General features: G+C 44.7%; 1 protein-coding gene across 6 annotated transcripts in view; it reads left to right on the top strand.

The window, feature by feature from the left end:
• Positions 1 to 18,928, top strand: part of ITSN1 (intersectin 1) — a 1,732,490-nt gene that overhangs the window by 1,617,975 nt on the left and 95,587 nt on the right. For all 6 annotated transcript variants that reach the window (XM_085621357.1, XM_085621360.1, XM_085621358.1 and 3 more), the window contains 2 exons: positions 2,876 to 2,974; positions 10,641 to 10,808. In XM_085621357.1, coding sequence (XP_085477483.1) covers positions 2,876 to 2,974; positions 10,641 to 10,808 — 267 coding nt within the window. The remainder of the gene's footprint in view (positions 1 to 2,875; positions 2,975 to 10,640; positions 10,809 to 18,928) is intronic.

Raw genomic sequence — 18,928 nt, 5'->3', positions numbered from 1 at the left:
AGAACTTCTCTCCAGACTGGGTGAGTCCTTCCACCTCAGTCCTCTCATTGGTCATTGCCACCACAAGCAATCCATATGCCTCTCAATAATTTTATTTTCATTCATAGGCTGTAAATACACGCCCCCTCCCCCCCCACCCCACTGCACGCAGTCCTGATGAAGACCCGCAGTGACTACCGAAAGGAGCACCTCTAGGGTTGAAATGTCGACGATACACATAGGCCCAGACCAGCCACAGCCCTGCATTTTCAAAAGAAGCATTGATAGCAATCAGGTCGGATGGTTACAAGGCTGGCCACTAAAGAAACCGTGCATTATCCCCTGTATATTTACCCTGTACCACTTTGTATATAAGGCACAAATAGTTTTTTCACTTGAGCACCTATGTCACTTGAGCACCATTTACAGCAAAAAACTTTGAATATATTGGAAATGGAACATATTTGAATGAATCTATTTCGGATAAAAAGGAAAATAGACATACAAATGATGTGTTTTGGTGATCATTTATGATAAGTGTATATATATGCATAGGCTCTGGCGATAGCAATGTTTTGATTTTGCGACATGGTTTGCGCATACGAAATATCTCTTTATTACCCGACAGAACCAATTTGCTTGTTAAACGCTCATACCCAGGTTCTGAGGGACACCGGGTCACCCCCTTTTTGTCTATAATTCCTTCTTTGGCAGACACTTTGAGGCAAAGTTCATAAAGTCGAACTCTCCTCTCATGGTTAATAATTAGGGCGGAGCAACTCCACGAAACTCTGCGTAGTGCAACTCCACCCACCCCTAGTCCTAAACCCCTAGTCCTAAACCCAGGTCTGCGCTATCTTCACCTCCATGCTTGAGGATTGTACGCCAACAGCTGATTGCCTTGCATCTCCCTCCTGAGATTGTAGATGTCATCTTGGCAGCCAGGCAACCCTTGACAAAATCAGTCAAGACTGCCATTGGCACAAGTTTGTAGTTTGGTCCGTTACTCAACAGATTGGCTCACTTGAATCCAGGTTATCCAAAGTATTGTTCTTTGTGTTGACCCTCGCCCAGCAAGGACTTGCTTCGGGCACAGTTAAAGGGGACCTGGCAGCTCTTTCGGATTTTTTTGCAGCCGTCAGGTCATCCTTTGTTGTTTGAATCACCGGTTGTAATGCTTTTTTTGAAGGGTTTGCAACATTTGTTCCGTCCCTCTCCATCTATAATGCCTCTGTGAGATCTTAACTTGGTCCTCACCGTCCTGATGTGTACTTCGTTTGAACCACTGCACAGCTGCCCACTATGCCCTCTCACCCTCAAGACAGTGTTCCTTATTGCATTAACATCGACAGGTGAGCGAGCTGCAAGCCCTCTTTGTCAACCCTCCATACACTACTTTTTTGCCAGACAAGCTGGTCATGAGACCCTGAGCTTTCTTTCTTCTGAAAGTGGTGACTCCTTTTCTTACTCGGCAAAACATTACCCTACTGGCGACATTTTCTCCACTTCCCCTACCTATGGAGGAGCAGAGACTCCACTGGCAGAATCCTAAAAGGGCTCTTAGCTTTTACATCGATCGTACCAGGGAACACCATGTTAGATGATCTGTTATTTGGGCGATTTGCTGGAGTAAATAAAGGCCAGGCAGAGCACAAGAGGACCATCTCTCAGTTGCTCTGCTATACACTATCCAAGAAGCAGTCACTGGAAGGTTTGTGAGCTCATTCCACCAGAGCCAAGGCTGCCATCACCGCATTGGCATGCGACGTGCCTGTTCTGGATATTTGCCAGGCTGCTATGTGTACATAACCCCATAACTCCAGCCAAGTGTGTTTTAGATGGATGTTTTGCCTGCTCAGTCCTGTAGGACATTTTTGTATGCACCAGTTGACAGACCCATCTGGGGGATACGATCTCTAACCATCGACTCCTCTCCGACCTTCCCGTTCTGTGAGCTGGCTTATTTTCCACCCTAAATGCATCGAGATCTGCACAGCTGCCACAGCCAGTGTACTGTTGGGCTCTGCATCTGGGAGCACGGACAGCCTAGAAAGTAACTGCAGGCACCACGCGTGAGTGGCACCTATACTTGGCTCCGCGCACCACTTCTAAAGTGGAAGGTTCAAGTGGTTTGTGAGAAGGGAAACGGTGTTACCATGTATTATAAGGTGCAGCGTACCACGTGCCTTACGCTAAAAGACGCATGCATTCTTTCTAGTTGCTCAGCCTGCCAGGCCAATGTTTGCATCTTTGTACTGGATCATAGTTTCATTCTACTGCCTTCGATATGGGTTCAATTAAAATACACCCCCTTGTTATTAATGCCGTTGTTTGATTAATTGATATGCTAACCTGTACTGTGCTCTTGGTGAGTCCAAAGACACTGGTTAACTGATTTTAGGCAATCTAATGTTTAAGGGGAAAATAACCGAATATTTATCTAATGGAAAGTCCCTGTTTATGAAGTTACAACATCTTTAGTTGTGACTTATTGATGGAATTGTATTATTGTTAGTTTACATTAAACTATGTGACCCACTATGAGCAGGATGTGTGCAGTACACCGGGAAAGTGTTATAGGAACTATTGGTATTTTATTAAGAATAAACAACCTCAATCACGCACAAAATAAAGACTGTAATTGTTACCTCGAGATTATCTCACTTCAGTGCATTCATCCTGTGACCTTGTTCTCTAGCTGGGTATGGATTGATTTGTTAATTTTTTTTCACATGCTTTGTTTTGCACAGGCTGCTATTTTGATTGTACATGTGTCTGCATGATTTTTGCCATAATTCAACAAAGACCAGTAGTGATTTCCCGGAATTAGTTGTTTGGGCCCTGCTATCTTTTTAAGATATATTTACCTACCTTTTTGTCTCTCTAATTTTCCCAGCGGTTAGCCATGGATCCACGCTGTAAAGGAATGCCTTTGTCTAGTTTTCTACTGAAGCCCATGCAACGGGTAACCAGGTATCCATTAATAATAAAAAATGTAAGTACCTTGCTTAACAGAATGGGTTTTTAACGATTGAATTATAAATTTGTGTCTTTTAAATGCATGCAAATTTTTCTAATTACGTTATTTATTCCTACCCTATATTATATTATTTATTTTTTATGTTCTTTCCTGCCATGTATGTGGTGATCCAATGCCACTAGCCAATGGACTTGCAGTACAGCAAGTGTTGCATGGTTCAACATGCTACTGGAAGGATCTCCGCGTCCTAGTGGGTCAACATTCTACTGGAAAGATCTCCGTGTCCTAGTGGGTCAACATTCTACTAGAAGGATCTCCGTGTGTTAGCGGGTCAACATTCTACTAGAAGGATCTCCGTGTGTTAGTGGGTCAACATTCTACTGGAAAGATCTCCGTGTCCTAGTGGGTCAACATTCTACTTGAAGGATCTCCGTGTGTTAGTGGGTCAACATTCTACTGGAAGGATCTCCGTGTCTGAGTGGGTTAGGTACACAGCACCACTGGATGCGGCAGACGTTATAGGGTGTTCCTGTTACTGTTCTACAACCATTCACAGCCCAGTCGAGTTTTCAAAACTGCAGATTTTACAGACATCACAGCAACAGTTGCATTTGTTCTCCACTCTGTGAGACACCAGTGCCTAGATAAGGTCACACCCTAGGCATCCCTGCCTCGAAACCTCAAGCACTGCACCCAGCTTTTCACAGTAGGACAAAGTAACTAATACCCTTTCAACCTCAGATCTGAAGGCAGCGCAGGAAACCACTAAAAATCAGGGCAGCTTTGTGACCTTGTCAGGGCTGTGAAGCGCTATATAATGAGACATAAGGAGTAGGTACCTAATAATCAAGAAAACACCTTGGGCCTCACAAGCTTTATGAAAAGCATTCCATAAATACTAATGCATTGCAATACAGGTTCCATGGGGTAAAGAATGATTTATTTGCAAGCAGTGAGATGACCATGGACATGATTTCCAATTTGAGTGAGGATGCAACGTCTTCATAAATGCTGTCATACAAGGTTCTGAAGGCAGATTTGACACTTTTGTTATTTGGGCTAGGCTTGACATGATCTCCTTAGACAAAGGGTGAAAGGTATTGAAGGAGGAATGGAGCAGAGGAACAGCTGTGGGGAGGGGAAGGGAAGACTTGGCAAACAAAGGCCAAATAGCCAATGCAAATGAAAGATCATCTTGCCAGTGATATCTTTATGTCATGGTCAAATCCTTCTTTGAATAATGAAGTGCATGCAATACCATTTGAATAGTCCTAAAATATGAAGAGGCTATTTAAATATTGCTTACTTGTGTAATTCCAAATTCCAGAAATAATAGGAGCTCATAAAAGTATGTGCCTATTTTAAAATAAAATAGGTACTCAGAGTTTTGCAGCATGAATTATTTTCTGGATTCACATGCTGTGTATTATTCTGCCATCTAGTTGTTGGGTCTGGCTTTTTTGTTCTCTTCTGGGCATTATCGAACCCCATTTGGTGGTATGCCCTGATCCTTGTGTGACGTTAGACGGCACCCCGGATGTTCCTATGTGTAATCGCCATCTTAAGATTCTTTTTTCCGCCATTGGGTCTGGAAGCAACAGAGGAGCTCCAAAGGTTTTTTAAGAAAACTTAAAAAAATGAAAGAAAAATCATTGAATCACCGAAGACCGTGAAAGAGAAGGTGGCGAGAGTGAAGGGGACCCTTCCCCCTCCCTTCCAACGGGGGACCCCGTCTGGTACCAACCAAGTGGTTGAAGAATGAAGCAAGGTAAGGGATATGAAAAACAAATTCTGCCCAAACTGCCGCCACAAATTTGTGCAAAGACCACCACAAGGTCTTCAACCTCTGTCCCCCGTACAACCACCGTGACGAGTACTGCGGGCCTACGCTGCTTTCGTACCGAAGACCTTGAAGGTATGCCAAAGACGGAGGCTGGAACATTACGCCACCATGGCCAGCACTCACAACCTTCGACTGCTAAAAAACCTTGGGCTGTCCAGCGATGACTAAGTCGAGGAGGCCAAGATAGCATAGGGACAATCGAATGTCAAACTCCTCAAGACTGATGCCAAAAAAAGAAGAAAGGTCAAGGGACATGGAAAAGATTCTAATGGTAATCAAACCGCCAGAAGGCCCAGAGGCTAAATCTGCAGATAAAAAGTCCCAGAAGGCAGCCTCAGCGTCAAAGAAAACGTTGGCAGAAGATTATCCGAGAGCGAAGGAGGCCCACAGATCAAAACCAAGGGATACCGATGCTGGCAAAATGCCGAAAGCCTCAACAAGGTCGAGAGGCCACGAAGGAAAAAATTAAAACCTTTGGAGATGTCTTAGAAAAGAACTTCACTGACGCTCGATGCTGGAAAGGTGTAGGAGGTCTAAAGGAAGAAGCGAAGAATTGAGCCAGAAATGGCAGCACTTATTAACCAAAAAAGGAGTTAAACGACTCCCTAAGAGAATTTCGAATCCTGAGTAAACCTTTGATGGCCCTTGACGCCAAAGAGCAAGAATCTGCTTTGGAGACTCCAGCAACACCTGAGCCCCATGAAGAGGAACCTGAGGAAGAGTTCTAATGAACCCAAGGAGCTTGAAGGACCAGGAGGATTCGTCGAGGAGTCATGGAACGATCATGAAACAGATTCCCCCGAAGAAAGGATAGACCACTACCCCTCGAGGACATTGCCTCCAGACTACCTCTCCATGTATAAGAGCATGATCAAAAGTACTGCAAAAACCTATGGAGTACAGTTGGAGGCAGAGAAGGGAGTTTTCTGTTTTCTCCTAGACACATCAATGCCTGCAAGCCAAAGTAATTTATACCTACCAATGCTGCCTAGCATTTTAGATCAAGGCAAATAAGCCTTTCGGGAACCTTCCAAGGCAAAAACAGTGACTCCGTAATTTGAAAATAAGTACAGTCCTTCAATACAGGATCCAAAATACATACAGGGGAATGCGCCTGCTGATTCCATAACTGTTGCAACTCCAAGAGAGCAGAACAATGCCCACACCTCTACAGGGCCACCTCCAGAAAAGGAGAACAAGAGGCTCAACAGGGTGGGAAGCAAGATGGAGAGGGAGGCCACGACATAGCGGTGGATTGCCGACTCAAATACACTGCTGAACAGATATGGCCACCAGCAATGAACAAAATGGTGGCCCTTGTGCAACTTTTACCTGAGGAATACAAAAAGAGGGCCAAGCATGTCATACAAGAAGACCAAAACATCGCTAACATGTGCCTAAAATCAGCCTTTGATGCAACAGACACTGCCAGCAGGCAGATGTGCATGGGCACAACGTTGAGGAGACGTGCCTGGCTAAGATTATCAGGGTTTAAACCTGAGGTACAAACCTCCATTATCAACATGCCCATTACACGGGATGCATTATTCGACCAGGCGGTCGATGAGTCCTTACAACAGATCAAAAAGAACAATGAAACTGCCAAGGACGACTGGGGCTCTGAAGTACAGTGGCTCATTCAGAAGGGGTAGATGCACAACCCGAAGTCCCACAGACTGAGCACCTTTCACATCGGGGCAGCAGCAGCAAACACAAGGCAGAACACACCAGGCAAACGCAGCAGACCACGTACCAAATGTGTCAGTACCCGGGTAGGCAGCTCATTTGTGCAAGAGAAAGAATAATTGACTTGTCCAAAGAAGCAGGGCCCCACAAAACACCAGTGGGAGGCAGGATAGGGGATTAACCATAGGAGTGGAAAAAAATCACTGCAGACATTTGGATTTTGAACGTGATACATCACAGATATTGCATAGAACCATTCAGAAAACTACTACCAATTTCCCCAAAACCAGGCAGATATCAAGGGAACGAGATCGTACAACTCAGGAAAAAGGTAAAAGAACTCTTACTAAAGAAGACAATCAAAAGGGTACCAACAAGGGACCAAAAAAAGGGTAACTACTCACCTTACTTCCTGGTGCAGAAACAAGACCTTACTTTAAGATCAATCTTGGACCTCAGGATATAAACAAGTTCATCCGCAAACAACATTTCAGGATGACAACACTGTAGGGAGCCATCCGACTTCTGCAAAAAGGGGGCCATATAGCCACATTAGACCCCAAGCATGCCTAACTACACATACCCATGAATCAATGTCACAAGATATACCTACGGTTTGTACTAGGGAAAGTACACTACCAATTTAGAATCCTTCTATTCAGGATAAAATCAGCACCAAGGATCTTTACAAAGCATCTTGCAGCATATCTAAGAAGAAAAGGAATACATGTCTATCCGTAGATGACTGGCTAGTAAAGACAAATTCGAAACAACGTCAAAGGGACATTCAAACTGTAATCAAAACTTTAAAATGACTGGGTTTCTCCATAAACCACAAGAAAGCAGCACCACAACCGGAACAGGTAAAAGTGTTTCTGGGGCGACCCTAAACTAGAGGACATCACGGCCATACCCTGTCCAGAGGAGGATAAAGGTGATGGCAGAACAAGTTCACCTATACCAGAAGGGGCAGTTTCTGACAGTGAGGACAGTCATGAAACTAATGGGTATGATGGCATCATGCATTCCACTCATTAAACATGTAAGACTGCATATGCGTCCTTTCCAGGAATGGATCTGCAACAAATGGACACAAGCCATCGGGAGTTGAGAGGATCTAGTGGTTGTCACAGCAGAGGTACAAAAAGAAGCACAATAGTGGAACTCCAAGATAGTAGCATTAGGAAGACTATTCAAGACGACAACTCCAATGGTGACCATCATAAGGGATGAATCCCAAAAGGGTTGAGGAGCACACACAGGCAACCTGAAGGTGCGTAGACAAAGGAACATTATGGAGGCCCTGAAGCATATGAACTACCTGGAAATGAAAACAGTGTTCCTAACCCTGAAGGTATTCCAGACATGCATCACAGGTTAAACAGTATTAATCCAAACAGACAATACAACAACGATGTTTTATCTCAACAAACAGAGAGAACAAAATCATACGCCCTGAGGACACTAACACAGGAATTATGGCAATGGGCAATACCAAGGAAGATCACACTGCAAATAGTCTATCTACCAGGAAAGGAGAGCACAGAGGCAGACAGACTAATCAGACAAGAAAGCATCTCCAACGAATAGGAACTGAAATAACAGACTCTAGAGGAATAATTCAGACTCTGGGGGAGACCAGAAGTAGACCTGTTTGCAATAGCTATAAAGATGAAATGCCAACACTTTGCCTCCAGGTTTCAACACCACCAGTCAAAGGGGAACTGGTCAGGGAGAGTGGCCTGTGCCTTTCCTCCAATTCCCCTAATTCTGAAGATGCTGAAGAAAGACAGACAACCAGGAACACAGGTCATCCTCATAGCACCACAGTGGGCCAGACAAACGTATTACTTGGATCTACTAGAGATGTTCATAGGGCAAATGGTGACAATCAAAGCAGAGTAGGATCTACTAGCAATTCAGGTGGGTAGAGTGTCCCACCCAGAGCCAGCAATATTCAGCCTAGCAGTCTGGCTCCAGAATACCTAGAGTTTGGGCACCTCCAACTACTGCCAAGAAGAATGGAAACCCTTAAGGAGGCACGAAGAGCAACTACATGCAAAATGGAAACAATACATCCACTGGTGCACAAATAAAAGATATATGAAGGAAAGGACAAAACAGGAAACTGTACTAACGTATCTTACTCATCTGCTAGATAGCGGACTGATACATTCATCCTTAAAGGTACACCTGGCAGCGATAGTAGCCTACATCAGGGACATGTCCGGTAACCGCAACCGCTTCTTCAGATATCCAGTGTTGAAACAATTCCTAGAATGAGCAAAAATAATTGATCCACCAAGATAAGTTCCTGCACCATTGTGGAACTTGAATACTGTGCTAACACCGTTAATGATAAAACCCTTTAAACCTATGCACAAGACAGATCTAAAATCACTAATGCTCAAGACAGTGTTTCTAATCGCAATCTTATCGCTACGCAGAGTAAGCAAACTGTAGGCACTAACAATACAGTAACCATATCTGCAAATGCCCAAGGGCAAGGTGGTTCTCAGAACTAACCCACAGTTCCTGCCAAAAGTGGTAACCCATTTTCATGTTAACCAAAGTATACAGCTGCCATCTTTATTCAAAAATCCTAAAACACAGACAAAAAAGCCCTACACACATTGGATGTAAGAAGGGCTCTAATTTAGTATGTTGAAGAAACTAAAGGGTTCCGTAAGGAAAACCAGTTGTATGTCTCCTTCGCAAGAGCATCCAAGCGCTCCCCAGTGACCATGGGGACAATTTCAAGATGAATTGTGTAAACAATACAGACTTGCTACTCCAAGGCAGTCATAAAACCATCTGCACACTCAAGAGCCCATTCAGAATTAAAAAAGAGTGCAATACTTGTCTTCCTGGCAAACGTTCCAATGGATGCAATCTCCGAAGCAGCAACATGGGCATAACCACACACCTTCTCAAAACATTATTGTGTGGACATCCAAATGAACAAGGAATCACAGGAGGGACAAAAAGTACTGCAATACCTGAATGCTAACAGTTCCTCATGTCATTCCAACCAACCCACAGGGAGTGATACCGCTACATAATCTAATGCACAGCATGTGAATCCAGAAAATGATTAATGCGGCAAAACCAAGAGTATGAGTAGTTCTTCAGCTTGAAGAGGTTTGTGGATTCACATGCGACCCACCCACCTCACCAGAAATGGGAGATAAAACAAACAGGTGGAGAAAGTAGAGGAACAAAGAGGAACAAAGAGGAAGCACACAAGAATGGAAAGAAAAAAGAATCTGAAGATGACAACTATGCACAGGAACACCCGGGGCGCTGTCTGACATCACACAGGGGACAGGCATACCACCAATTGGTGGTCGAGGATGCCCAAAAAGAGAAGGAAAAAAACAAACAATTCCACACCCAGCCATTAGGAAGAATAATGCACAGCATGTGAATCCAGAAAACTCTTCAAGCTGCAAAACTACTCCTACTGGTAAGTAACCATTTGGATATTTCAAGAAGAACTTGTATTTAAAACACTTACAATATTCTCAGATGCTTTGAAGTATTAAGATGTATATAGATATCTGTCTGAAATTATTTGAAGTAGTCCTGTTTGGAATCACATCCCCATAGCCATAAGGACCACCCCAAAACTTTTCTAATTTAGGAAAGAATTGAATACACACCTCTTAAAAGAGCACTAAATCACACTGGCTACCTTTTCTATTAGTTGTTGACCGTATGCTTGCCTTTTTGACTCTGTGCAGTGCTCTGCTGCCTTTTGAGCTATGTTTGCTTTATGCGAATATCACATACATGTTTATAAGTAAAATCAGATATTTGTATTGTCCGAAGAAGAAAACTGTGGAAATATCAATTAGTGTGTTTGTTGATGCATAGGCAACATGAACCCCAATAGGTGTTGTAAAATCTATTTTGATGGCACCCTCAATTTATACAGAATGAAGTAATTAAGAGTATTAGAGAATAGTGTGCTTAGTGTCAGATGTGTCAATTAATGATTTGTAAGGTAGTTTGGAAATGTAATCTATAATTAAAGACTAGTTACACTGATTTGTATTCCCTTAGATGGCCTATCGTATTTTCTGAATGATTAATAGTGCTTGTATAGCTATGTGGTAATTTGTGTGCATAATTCTAATATCTTCTTTGCAGATATTAGAAAACACTCCTGAAAACCACCCTGATCAAAGTCATTTGAAGCATGCTTTGGATAAGGCAGAAGAGCTGTGTTCCCAAGTCAATGAAGGAGTGCGGGAAAAAGAGAACTCTGACCGTCTGGAGTGGATACAAGCTCACGTCCAGTGTGAGGGCCTGTCTGAGGTAAGGTTGTTCAGGGTGCCAGTGTAAAGATAAGCAGGTGAGAGCTAAAGCTCTGCTCAGTGACCATTCAAAGATTTAAATGGTGGCTTAGGCTATGATTGGCGGTACCTTGAATTTTCATGGATTATCTTGTTACTCCTTTATCGTTTTCTGCCCTATTGTTTCCTCTATATAACATATAATTAGAGTGGCTTTGAGTAAGCCTCGCTCGTGATTGGATTGCGTGTTGTCTATCTCATTTGTCTGCTTGTGATGCAAAGGCTTTCCTCCCTTATTTTTGTGTTTGTCCTGCCTTGGAGCATTTTGGTCTCATCATGTTCTGATAGGATGAGTTGTATCCTTGCACTGCTCACTTTTAGTGACTTATTTGTCTTGCTTTTGATACTGGACGGGGGTGCATGTGTGTGTTTCCTCTCTTCCCCACTTGTTCCTCAGTGAAACATGCGCTCTCTCTCTTAATTTATAAACAAAATGCTATTATTTTTCAAAAGATACCAAAACATTATATGAAGCACAACAGGATAACAGAAAGAAATCCTGTTTAGTTCTGTTGTGTATTAGCTCAGTCCACTAACCAATTCCCCCCCATACCTGTCCATGTTTCCTGGGGCACTCCCTATACGTGTGAATAGGTTCTTCCTCTTTGGAGCACCAATCCATTGACACTTTCCAGTCAATCAGGGGAGAGAGGAGAGGGAGGATTCCAGAATTTAGCAATGTCTCTCTTGGTTAGTATGGTGCCAATCCCAATGAGGGGTTTTCAGGTTCCGCCCACATCCTCCAAAATACCCAACAGTTGACGCAGTTGCAGATATCGGAATAATTGGGATCTATGCAGGGCACATTCATTTTGTAGGGTTTAGAATGATTTCAAATGGGACCCCTCCCATACGTCTCCAACTGTGGAAATACCAATATCTTCCCTATCTATTGAACCCCTCAAGGGAGAACGAGTGTTGCAACCAACATCCCTTCCACAAAGGTGTCTCAATTGTGATTTTCTTCCTGACGATCCATTGTAGTGCAGATATCCACGTGAATAGGTCCACCCAAGTAGGGCCTAGGAGATGTTGAAGAATTAGGTTTCCATTAAGCATACTCAGGATTATGTCTCGACCCATGAATGCTATTTCTAAGCAGAATGCTGGGTCTTCCAATCACTAATAACCAGTATAAGGGCTGCTCAGTAATATAAACGAATATCAATCATGTCCATTCCCCATCCCTCCATCTTAGGGCGACCAAACACACTTGACAAACATTAAACGAGTTGGCCGATTAAGATACAGGAATAGTCGTAACTTATCAAGTATGTTCCGAAAGCAGATGAGAGGTAAGGATATGGTAAGTTTTGGAGGACATACAATATCCGAGGCAAACCTGTCATCTTGAACTGGGCTACCCTTACCAAGAATGTTGAGAAGATGCTGGCCTGACATAAAGACTTTAAGGCTGACTCCGTTTTGAACAGGCGAGCCTCCATTTTAATCTTATTTTTGCAGAATCATTAACGTGTGCTTTGCCACAGGTGAAATCTGTCCTTATCTTTCCAAGAATCGTGAAAGTGTCAAATCCCTCAAACAAAGATATTGATAAGACACCTGATGCGACATCAGTCTGGAACATGTGCTTTGCTATCTCTGTTTCAAGGCCACACAAGAACAATAGCCAAAACAGTGTAGTCTGAACTGTCATATTTTTACCTTATTTGTTTATAAGAATACGTTTTAGAGTAGCATCTTGATGGAGATTTCCAGACACTCTTAAGGTGATGTCGAAATTTTACCACTCAGATAAGATATGATATAAAAGGCCCAACACTTGACCACTTGTCAGGAGAGGTCCTTTGCCCCAGATTATCGCACAAGATATTGCCAGAGACAATATTGACTGCCAGAGATGGTGCTGCATGGCACTTTCTACTGAAAGCTGATAGCAGGTCCAGGAGGAGAGGAGCTGATGCAACGTGTGTTTACCTTTCACATGAAACACAGCCTCCCTGACTATTGACAACTACATTGCTTTGCTGTAAACAGGTATGCTGTGTACTTATTCTATCTAAGAAAATCTAGATGTAAGTTATACTACTATATGCACTCCTAGTTTAGTCATACAAGTAGATTTTAGGGTGTTAGGTTTTTAAATGACATTTTAGCTATGGAGGAAAAGTAGATTTTATTCTGATTGTTTGCAACACTCGCATATGCTGTTATTAAAATATTTTGTATGGTTATTATAAAAGTGCTAAGCAATAGTTTGAGGCTGTTGAAATAAAATGCTTTTTAGTTAGTGTTTTTTTCATAGTGCAGTTTATGTGTGATACATGAGAGAGAAAGAAATAGATTTGTTTCTATTCACCCCAGTGTCCCTGGATCCCTAATTTGGGACTTTTAGTAACCCAAAAATATTGATGCCACTTCAACTATGTATTGGATGCGGTTCTGTGAGGCTACAAAAACCTGTTTTTCACAATCAATCATTAGTGCATTGAACTAAGTTCACTCGTGTCATGTGTGGGTGTGAAAACAAACTTGGTAGAGTTGAACCAAAGACTCAATTTACGCAACAGACCCACCTGCCAAGATCCACCGTGAACTTATTTACCAGAGGTTGGAGATTGAAGCTCCACGTTAGCTTAGGTTCAAGCTCAATGACGATCCCTGGTATTATAATCTGAGTTTATGGGTTGAGAGCTGCGATTGTCAACACTCGCATCCCTGCCACCCTTCAGAGGAATGAGACGTGATTTGTACCTGGTAAACTTGTAGGCCAGATGCCTCTCCGTAGAAGGTCAGCATCTGAAACAGACGCAGGCCTGTAAGGGAGCATCAGGAAATAAAGAGGAGGACATTGTCTGCTTACAGTGCAATTTGATCTACCATTACCACCTCCAGTTTAAGCCCCAGGTTTGCGTGTCACATCTGATGCACACTGCCAGGGGCTCTATAGCCAAACTAAAGAGAAGGAAAAGTGGACAGCTTTGCCAGGCACCTCAGCCTTTTGAGAAGGGAGCACATAGGGCGCCATTAACTCGAAATTGGGCCCGTGGACTTGAATAAAGTATCCAGACATACGACCAAAATCTAGGCCCTAGTCCTACTGTTAACAACACATCATCAAGGAAGGTTCAATCCATGGAGCCGGATGCTTTCCGGAAGTGTAGCAGTAGGAGGGCGCTAGGGTCTTTGAGGTTGGCGAGGCATGCAAGGGCCACTTGGACTCTATGGATACAGTGCCTGGTGCTCCGATAGGGCATAATCCTGTACTGATCTGGGTGGATCAGCTGCAGCAGCGTTTTAAGCAGTCGGATAGCTAAAACTTTAGCATAGATTTTAATGACTGTATTAATGAGCGAGATCGGTCAATAGGATGCGCATCGGTCAGAAGGATGGTCCTGCTTCAGCAAAACCACTATGGTTGTCATGTCAAGTTCAGGGGGAAATCAATTTTTTACCACTCACTTCTTGATATAGTTCCAGAAGGCAAGGGATCAAGTGGGATTGAAAGTAATGATAAGATTCCACTGTAACCCATCTGGACCTGGGGTGTTTCTGGATTTCATGTCTTGAATAGCTGAGGCATTTCCTCATTTGTGAGGGGAAGATCCAAGTCGGCACTTTCGCTAGGTCTAACCCTCTGCATTGGGAGATCTGCAGTTCATAGGGTGGGGGGCTCTTGTGGGGGCCGACCCCAAACTGTGTAGAGCCTGCGGTAATAATCTGCAAATGCCTCAGCTATAGGCGTTTCCTTTGTCACTGCTCCTCCCTACTCATTCATAAGAGAGGGGACAAGCCGGAAGGCATTTTCCCTCGTCGCTAACCAGTATAGCAGCTTGCCCGACTTGTCGCCCCATTTATACACTCTCCTCGCTGATGCCAGCCAGCATTGGCGAGCATCATCAAGTGAGAGTTGCTCTCTCAATCCATGCACTCATTTAACTCTCCACATGATTCTTCCTGTCACACATGTTGAAAAAAAATATGCTCGGTTTGATTTTTTGAGCTGTTGTGCACTATTTTTCAATTTGTTTTGTTTCTTTTAATTTGCCATTCTGATATGACCCTCTACCATTCTAGAATGGTGAATTAAAATAAAATGATACCCTTGTGTTATGGCGCATGCACACTCATGATGCACGTGATGCATGCAAGCGTGTGCGTTGTGACATCTATGGCGTATGCATTGGTAGGCATATTGGAATGTGCACATCCATCATGACGTGTACATTCATATGTGACTGGCAGTCAAAAAGGCGTTGTGAAAGCATTTATTTTACCCTTTCAAAGCCAAGACCTATTAAATTTTGCTAGTGCTAGTTTTCATAATGCAGTTGTTTGAACATTACAATATTTTAAAACTGATGTGTAGAAAATGTTAACTGTTTTACTCATATGAAGGTTTTTAAGCAAGATGAAGAAACAAGCAGTGGCACAGCAATAGGTCTCGCTTTCAGGACCTCTTGACTTTTCCAATGCCTATTGGTGATGCACTAGAGCATTGGGCTTTTTCCTAAAACTGTGAAGCATTGTCAAAAAAATATTTAAAAAAGGTGCAGTAATGCCACTGCTGCTGGCAGTCACATTATTCCCTACAAGGAAGGGACAAAGACAAGAGGACAATCTGGGACAAGGAAAAACATTGAATAAGAAGAAAGCAAATGAGAATTACAATAAAGCCAATCAATGGTAAGCAATGGACAGCTGTAACCTAATGTAAGTTCTTGGTTAGCCTGTAACAGGTCTTTTGAAACCACAGAAATTTCACTGTGTGGCATGCTCCGCCTAAAAGAACAATTAGTCGGTTGACTGACTGATCACTAAAGCTTAGTGTGTGTAAAAATACTGTGTAATGTACCAGCTCTAAGGGAATTATGTGTCTCTTTGCTCCTTTTTATTATATCTACTGGTCCTTGTTTTGAGTAAATGCCATGTTGTGCAAGACAAAATCCTGTCTTGTCATAGAGATGGTGTCATTGGAGGGATGCAGGATATTTAAACTTTGACTTGTTTGTATGCCAGCTCCTTATCTAAAGGAGGGTTGTCCGTAGGGATGGTAAAGTTTAACTGGAAAATTAAATTCTAGACAACAAAATCGATCCACCTTTGTTGTCTCAGAAATTCTTAGACACCAGTAGTTTCCAGCTCTGGCAAGCAATGCAGGAACACCTATGTTGCTCAAGTAGAGTGATGGGCACTGGTTTTATTGAATGCTACTTCTATTACTTCTAAAAGTGTTCAGACAATCACGAGCTCTTGAAGGATGATTTTGCAGCTTTGATATTGTCACCTGGTTGAGGGATCATAGTTCCAAACCCATGACCTGGAGTGAGAAGATCTCTCAGTTTGACCAATCTGTGTATTTCTCCTCACCTCTCATTAATATATTAATGCTACATGATCAATATTGAAAGATGTTCTTTTAAGATTATGTGAAACCACTAATCTGAAAGAGACAGTTAGTTGTAGATTCCTTACCTTGGAATTACCCCAGGCGTCAGACTGGATCCAGAGAATTTTTTCTTAGCAGTACCCCTGTGCATCGGTAGGTGGCGTTGTTCGACTCTGTGTCCGTCGTCAGAGTCGCGGTCGCCGGGATGATGTTGCGGTGCCTACTTGGATGCGGCCCATGCGTGCTGACGTCAATTCTTTCTTTTTCTGCGTCAGCTTAGGCAGATCTAGAGAGAGACATTTTTTGACTAACCCTTTTCAACTTTTTGTCTTCTTTTTCGAGTCTTCAACTCCTGGTACGTGAGGGATGTCCCAATGCCAGACTGAGCTCAAGCCTTGCGACTCCTGTCACAAGCTGATGTCTATGACGGATCCAAAACTCATGTGTCTGTAGTTCAACCACGACCCAAAGTCGTTCTCCGACTGCCGGACCATGAATCCAAAGTCTTTGCAGGAGCAGTTCCGAAAGTTATTGTCGGCCCAGCGGTCGGCTCCGCATCATTCCTGCTCTCGTTAGAGAAGAAGGTCTCGAGGCTGCTCACAGAGCCCTAAACCTTATCGCACTTCAAGTCTTCGAGGTCTTCGGGTAAGTCCAAGAAGAAGAAGGCGGCAAAGGATGACTGGCGCTCTTCGCCTTCTCCCCGTCAGTCAGCTGATGCAACGCAGGATTCAGAGCATCGTCGCTCTAAGGATCTTTCTGTGGTGCCTGCTTCAAAGATGACTTTGCGCCTCCCCCCGTTTCAGGAAGTCGGAGCGTCCCCTGCCCAACTTCACAAGTTCTACAAGGCCTTCCCCCTCGTCTTTGGGCAGCCCAACTCTGCCGGCATGCCTTCGGGCCACGTGGAGCTGGTTAGGGGCCCTGGGCCTTCGAGGCCGGCAGCGCCGGTGCCTGTGGGACCCCACGGATCCAGCCTGGATCCGGATAGACGCCGGTCAATCTCACTTGACCTTCCCTGGCACCGATCCCTGCAACAATGGGCCCTGCGCTGGCCATGCTCCTGCCTGGCGCCGACCCCATACTCACCCCCGAGATCGACCCGGAGCCGGACCGACATCGGTCAACGTCGGATCCAGCGCCGAAGGGTACTTTTGTTCCCCAGTTCATCCCAGGTGTTCCTAACTGCCCAGAAGGTGGTGGTGAGGACTGGGAGAGGTCGCTGGACCGTTTATCAGACCATCTGGAAGAACCGGACTGGAGTGAGGACCTGGGTGATGCCAGTGATCTGGACACTTCTTCAGACCTTGGCAAGCTTTCTCCCCATACCGTTGCTACGGAGGAGGGAGTGTCCAACGCTGTGGTGGTGTGAAGGGCAGCCAAGGTCTTGGGTCTTGAGCTCCCTTCAGTGGCAGTCAGGACTAACCTCCTGACAGAGGCTCTTCAACCTGCGGCATCCTCCTCTGAACCACTTCTGCCCTTCAACGAAGCCCTCATTGAAGTCCTCCTGGGCACCTGGTCCAAGCCCAGCATATGGGCTCCTGTGGAAAGGACGATTGCCCACCGCCATTGCCAAGCCCTGGGCGACCCAGTTTTCCCCACCCAAAACCCTTCCCTCGAGAGCTTGGTGGTCCAAGCCTCTTCTTCAACTTTGCTGGACATGCCCTCTGAAGGCTGTCGTCTTTTAGGCAACAAAGAAGACTCTGCGCTGGAGCGCTTGAAAGATTCTCAGTCTACGGCCAGATTGTTGGGCCTCACAGCGCCTTCCCAATCACTTCAGTATGCTTTTTGCCCCATTTGTGGCTACGGAAGTGGTGCCCAGCAATGCCCGGCCTAGCCAGTGGTACACACAAGCTACCCAGCCTCTGCGTGACTGCGGACGTGGGACTCAGCGACCTCGTGGGTCTGGGAGCCAGCGGGCAGGCCAGTCCGGCCTTTCCTCCCCTCCCTCAGTCCATCTTTTCAGGCCCATCAACGGCCAGTGGGCGGTAGGATTCGCCATCACCTCCCCCACTGGCAATCCATCATGTCGGACAGGTGGGTTTTGCAAATAGTTCAAAGGGGCTTCTCCCTCCCCCCACCTACATGCCACCATTTTTCGATCCCATGTCTGAGGATCATTTGGCACTTCTCCGCCAGGAAGTCTCAGCTCTCTTGGCCAAGGGAACTATCGAGAGGGTCCCTGTGCCAGAAGTAGATCGTGGTTGCTATTCCTGGTACTTTCTGGTGCCCAAGAAGGTGTCCTATTCTAGACCTCTGGGCCCTCGACCACTTCCTTCGGAAGGAGAAGTTCAAAATACTCAAGTTAGCTCAGGTCCTGTCTGCCCTGGACCCTGGAGGCTGGACTTGCAGGATGCCTATTTCCGTATTCCCGTCCTGCCAGCTCACAGACTCTATGGTTCATGGTAGGCCAGGAACATTTTAATGTTCACCGTGCTCCCCTTTGGTCTTACCAGTGCCCCTCGGATGTTCACGAAAGTGATGGTGGTGGTCGCAGCTTATCTGCACAGATCAGGAGTTCCAGTCTTCCCCCTATCTCGATGACTGGCTGTTGAAGGAGGGCTCGCCCCAAGCTGTCGTCTCCCACCTCCATACTACGGCAAACCTCCTGCACTTGCTGGGGTTCACTATCAACGTGCCGAAGTCACGCCTGACTCCCTCTCAGATGCTCCCTTTCATCGGAGCTGTTCTGGACACAGTGAAGCTTCAGACCTATTCTCCCGAGGAGCGAGTCCCGG

Source organism: Triturus cristatus, chromosome 8, assembly GCF_964204655.1.
Source record: "Triturus cristatus chromosome 8, aTriCri1.1, whole genome shotgun sequence".
Taxonomy (NCBI): domain Eukaryota; kingdom Metazoa; phylum Chordata; class Amphibia; order Caudata; family Salamandridae; genus Triturus; species Triturus cristatus.
The sequence above is the reverse complement of the archived record's forward strand: the minus strand, read 5'-3'. Positions and strand labels throughout refer to the sequence as shown.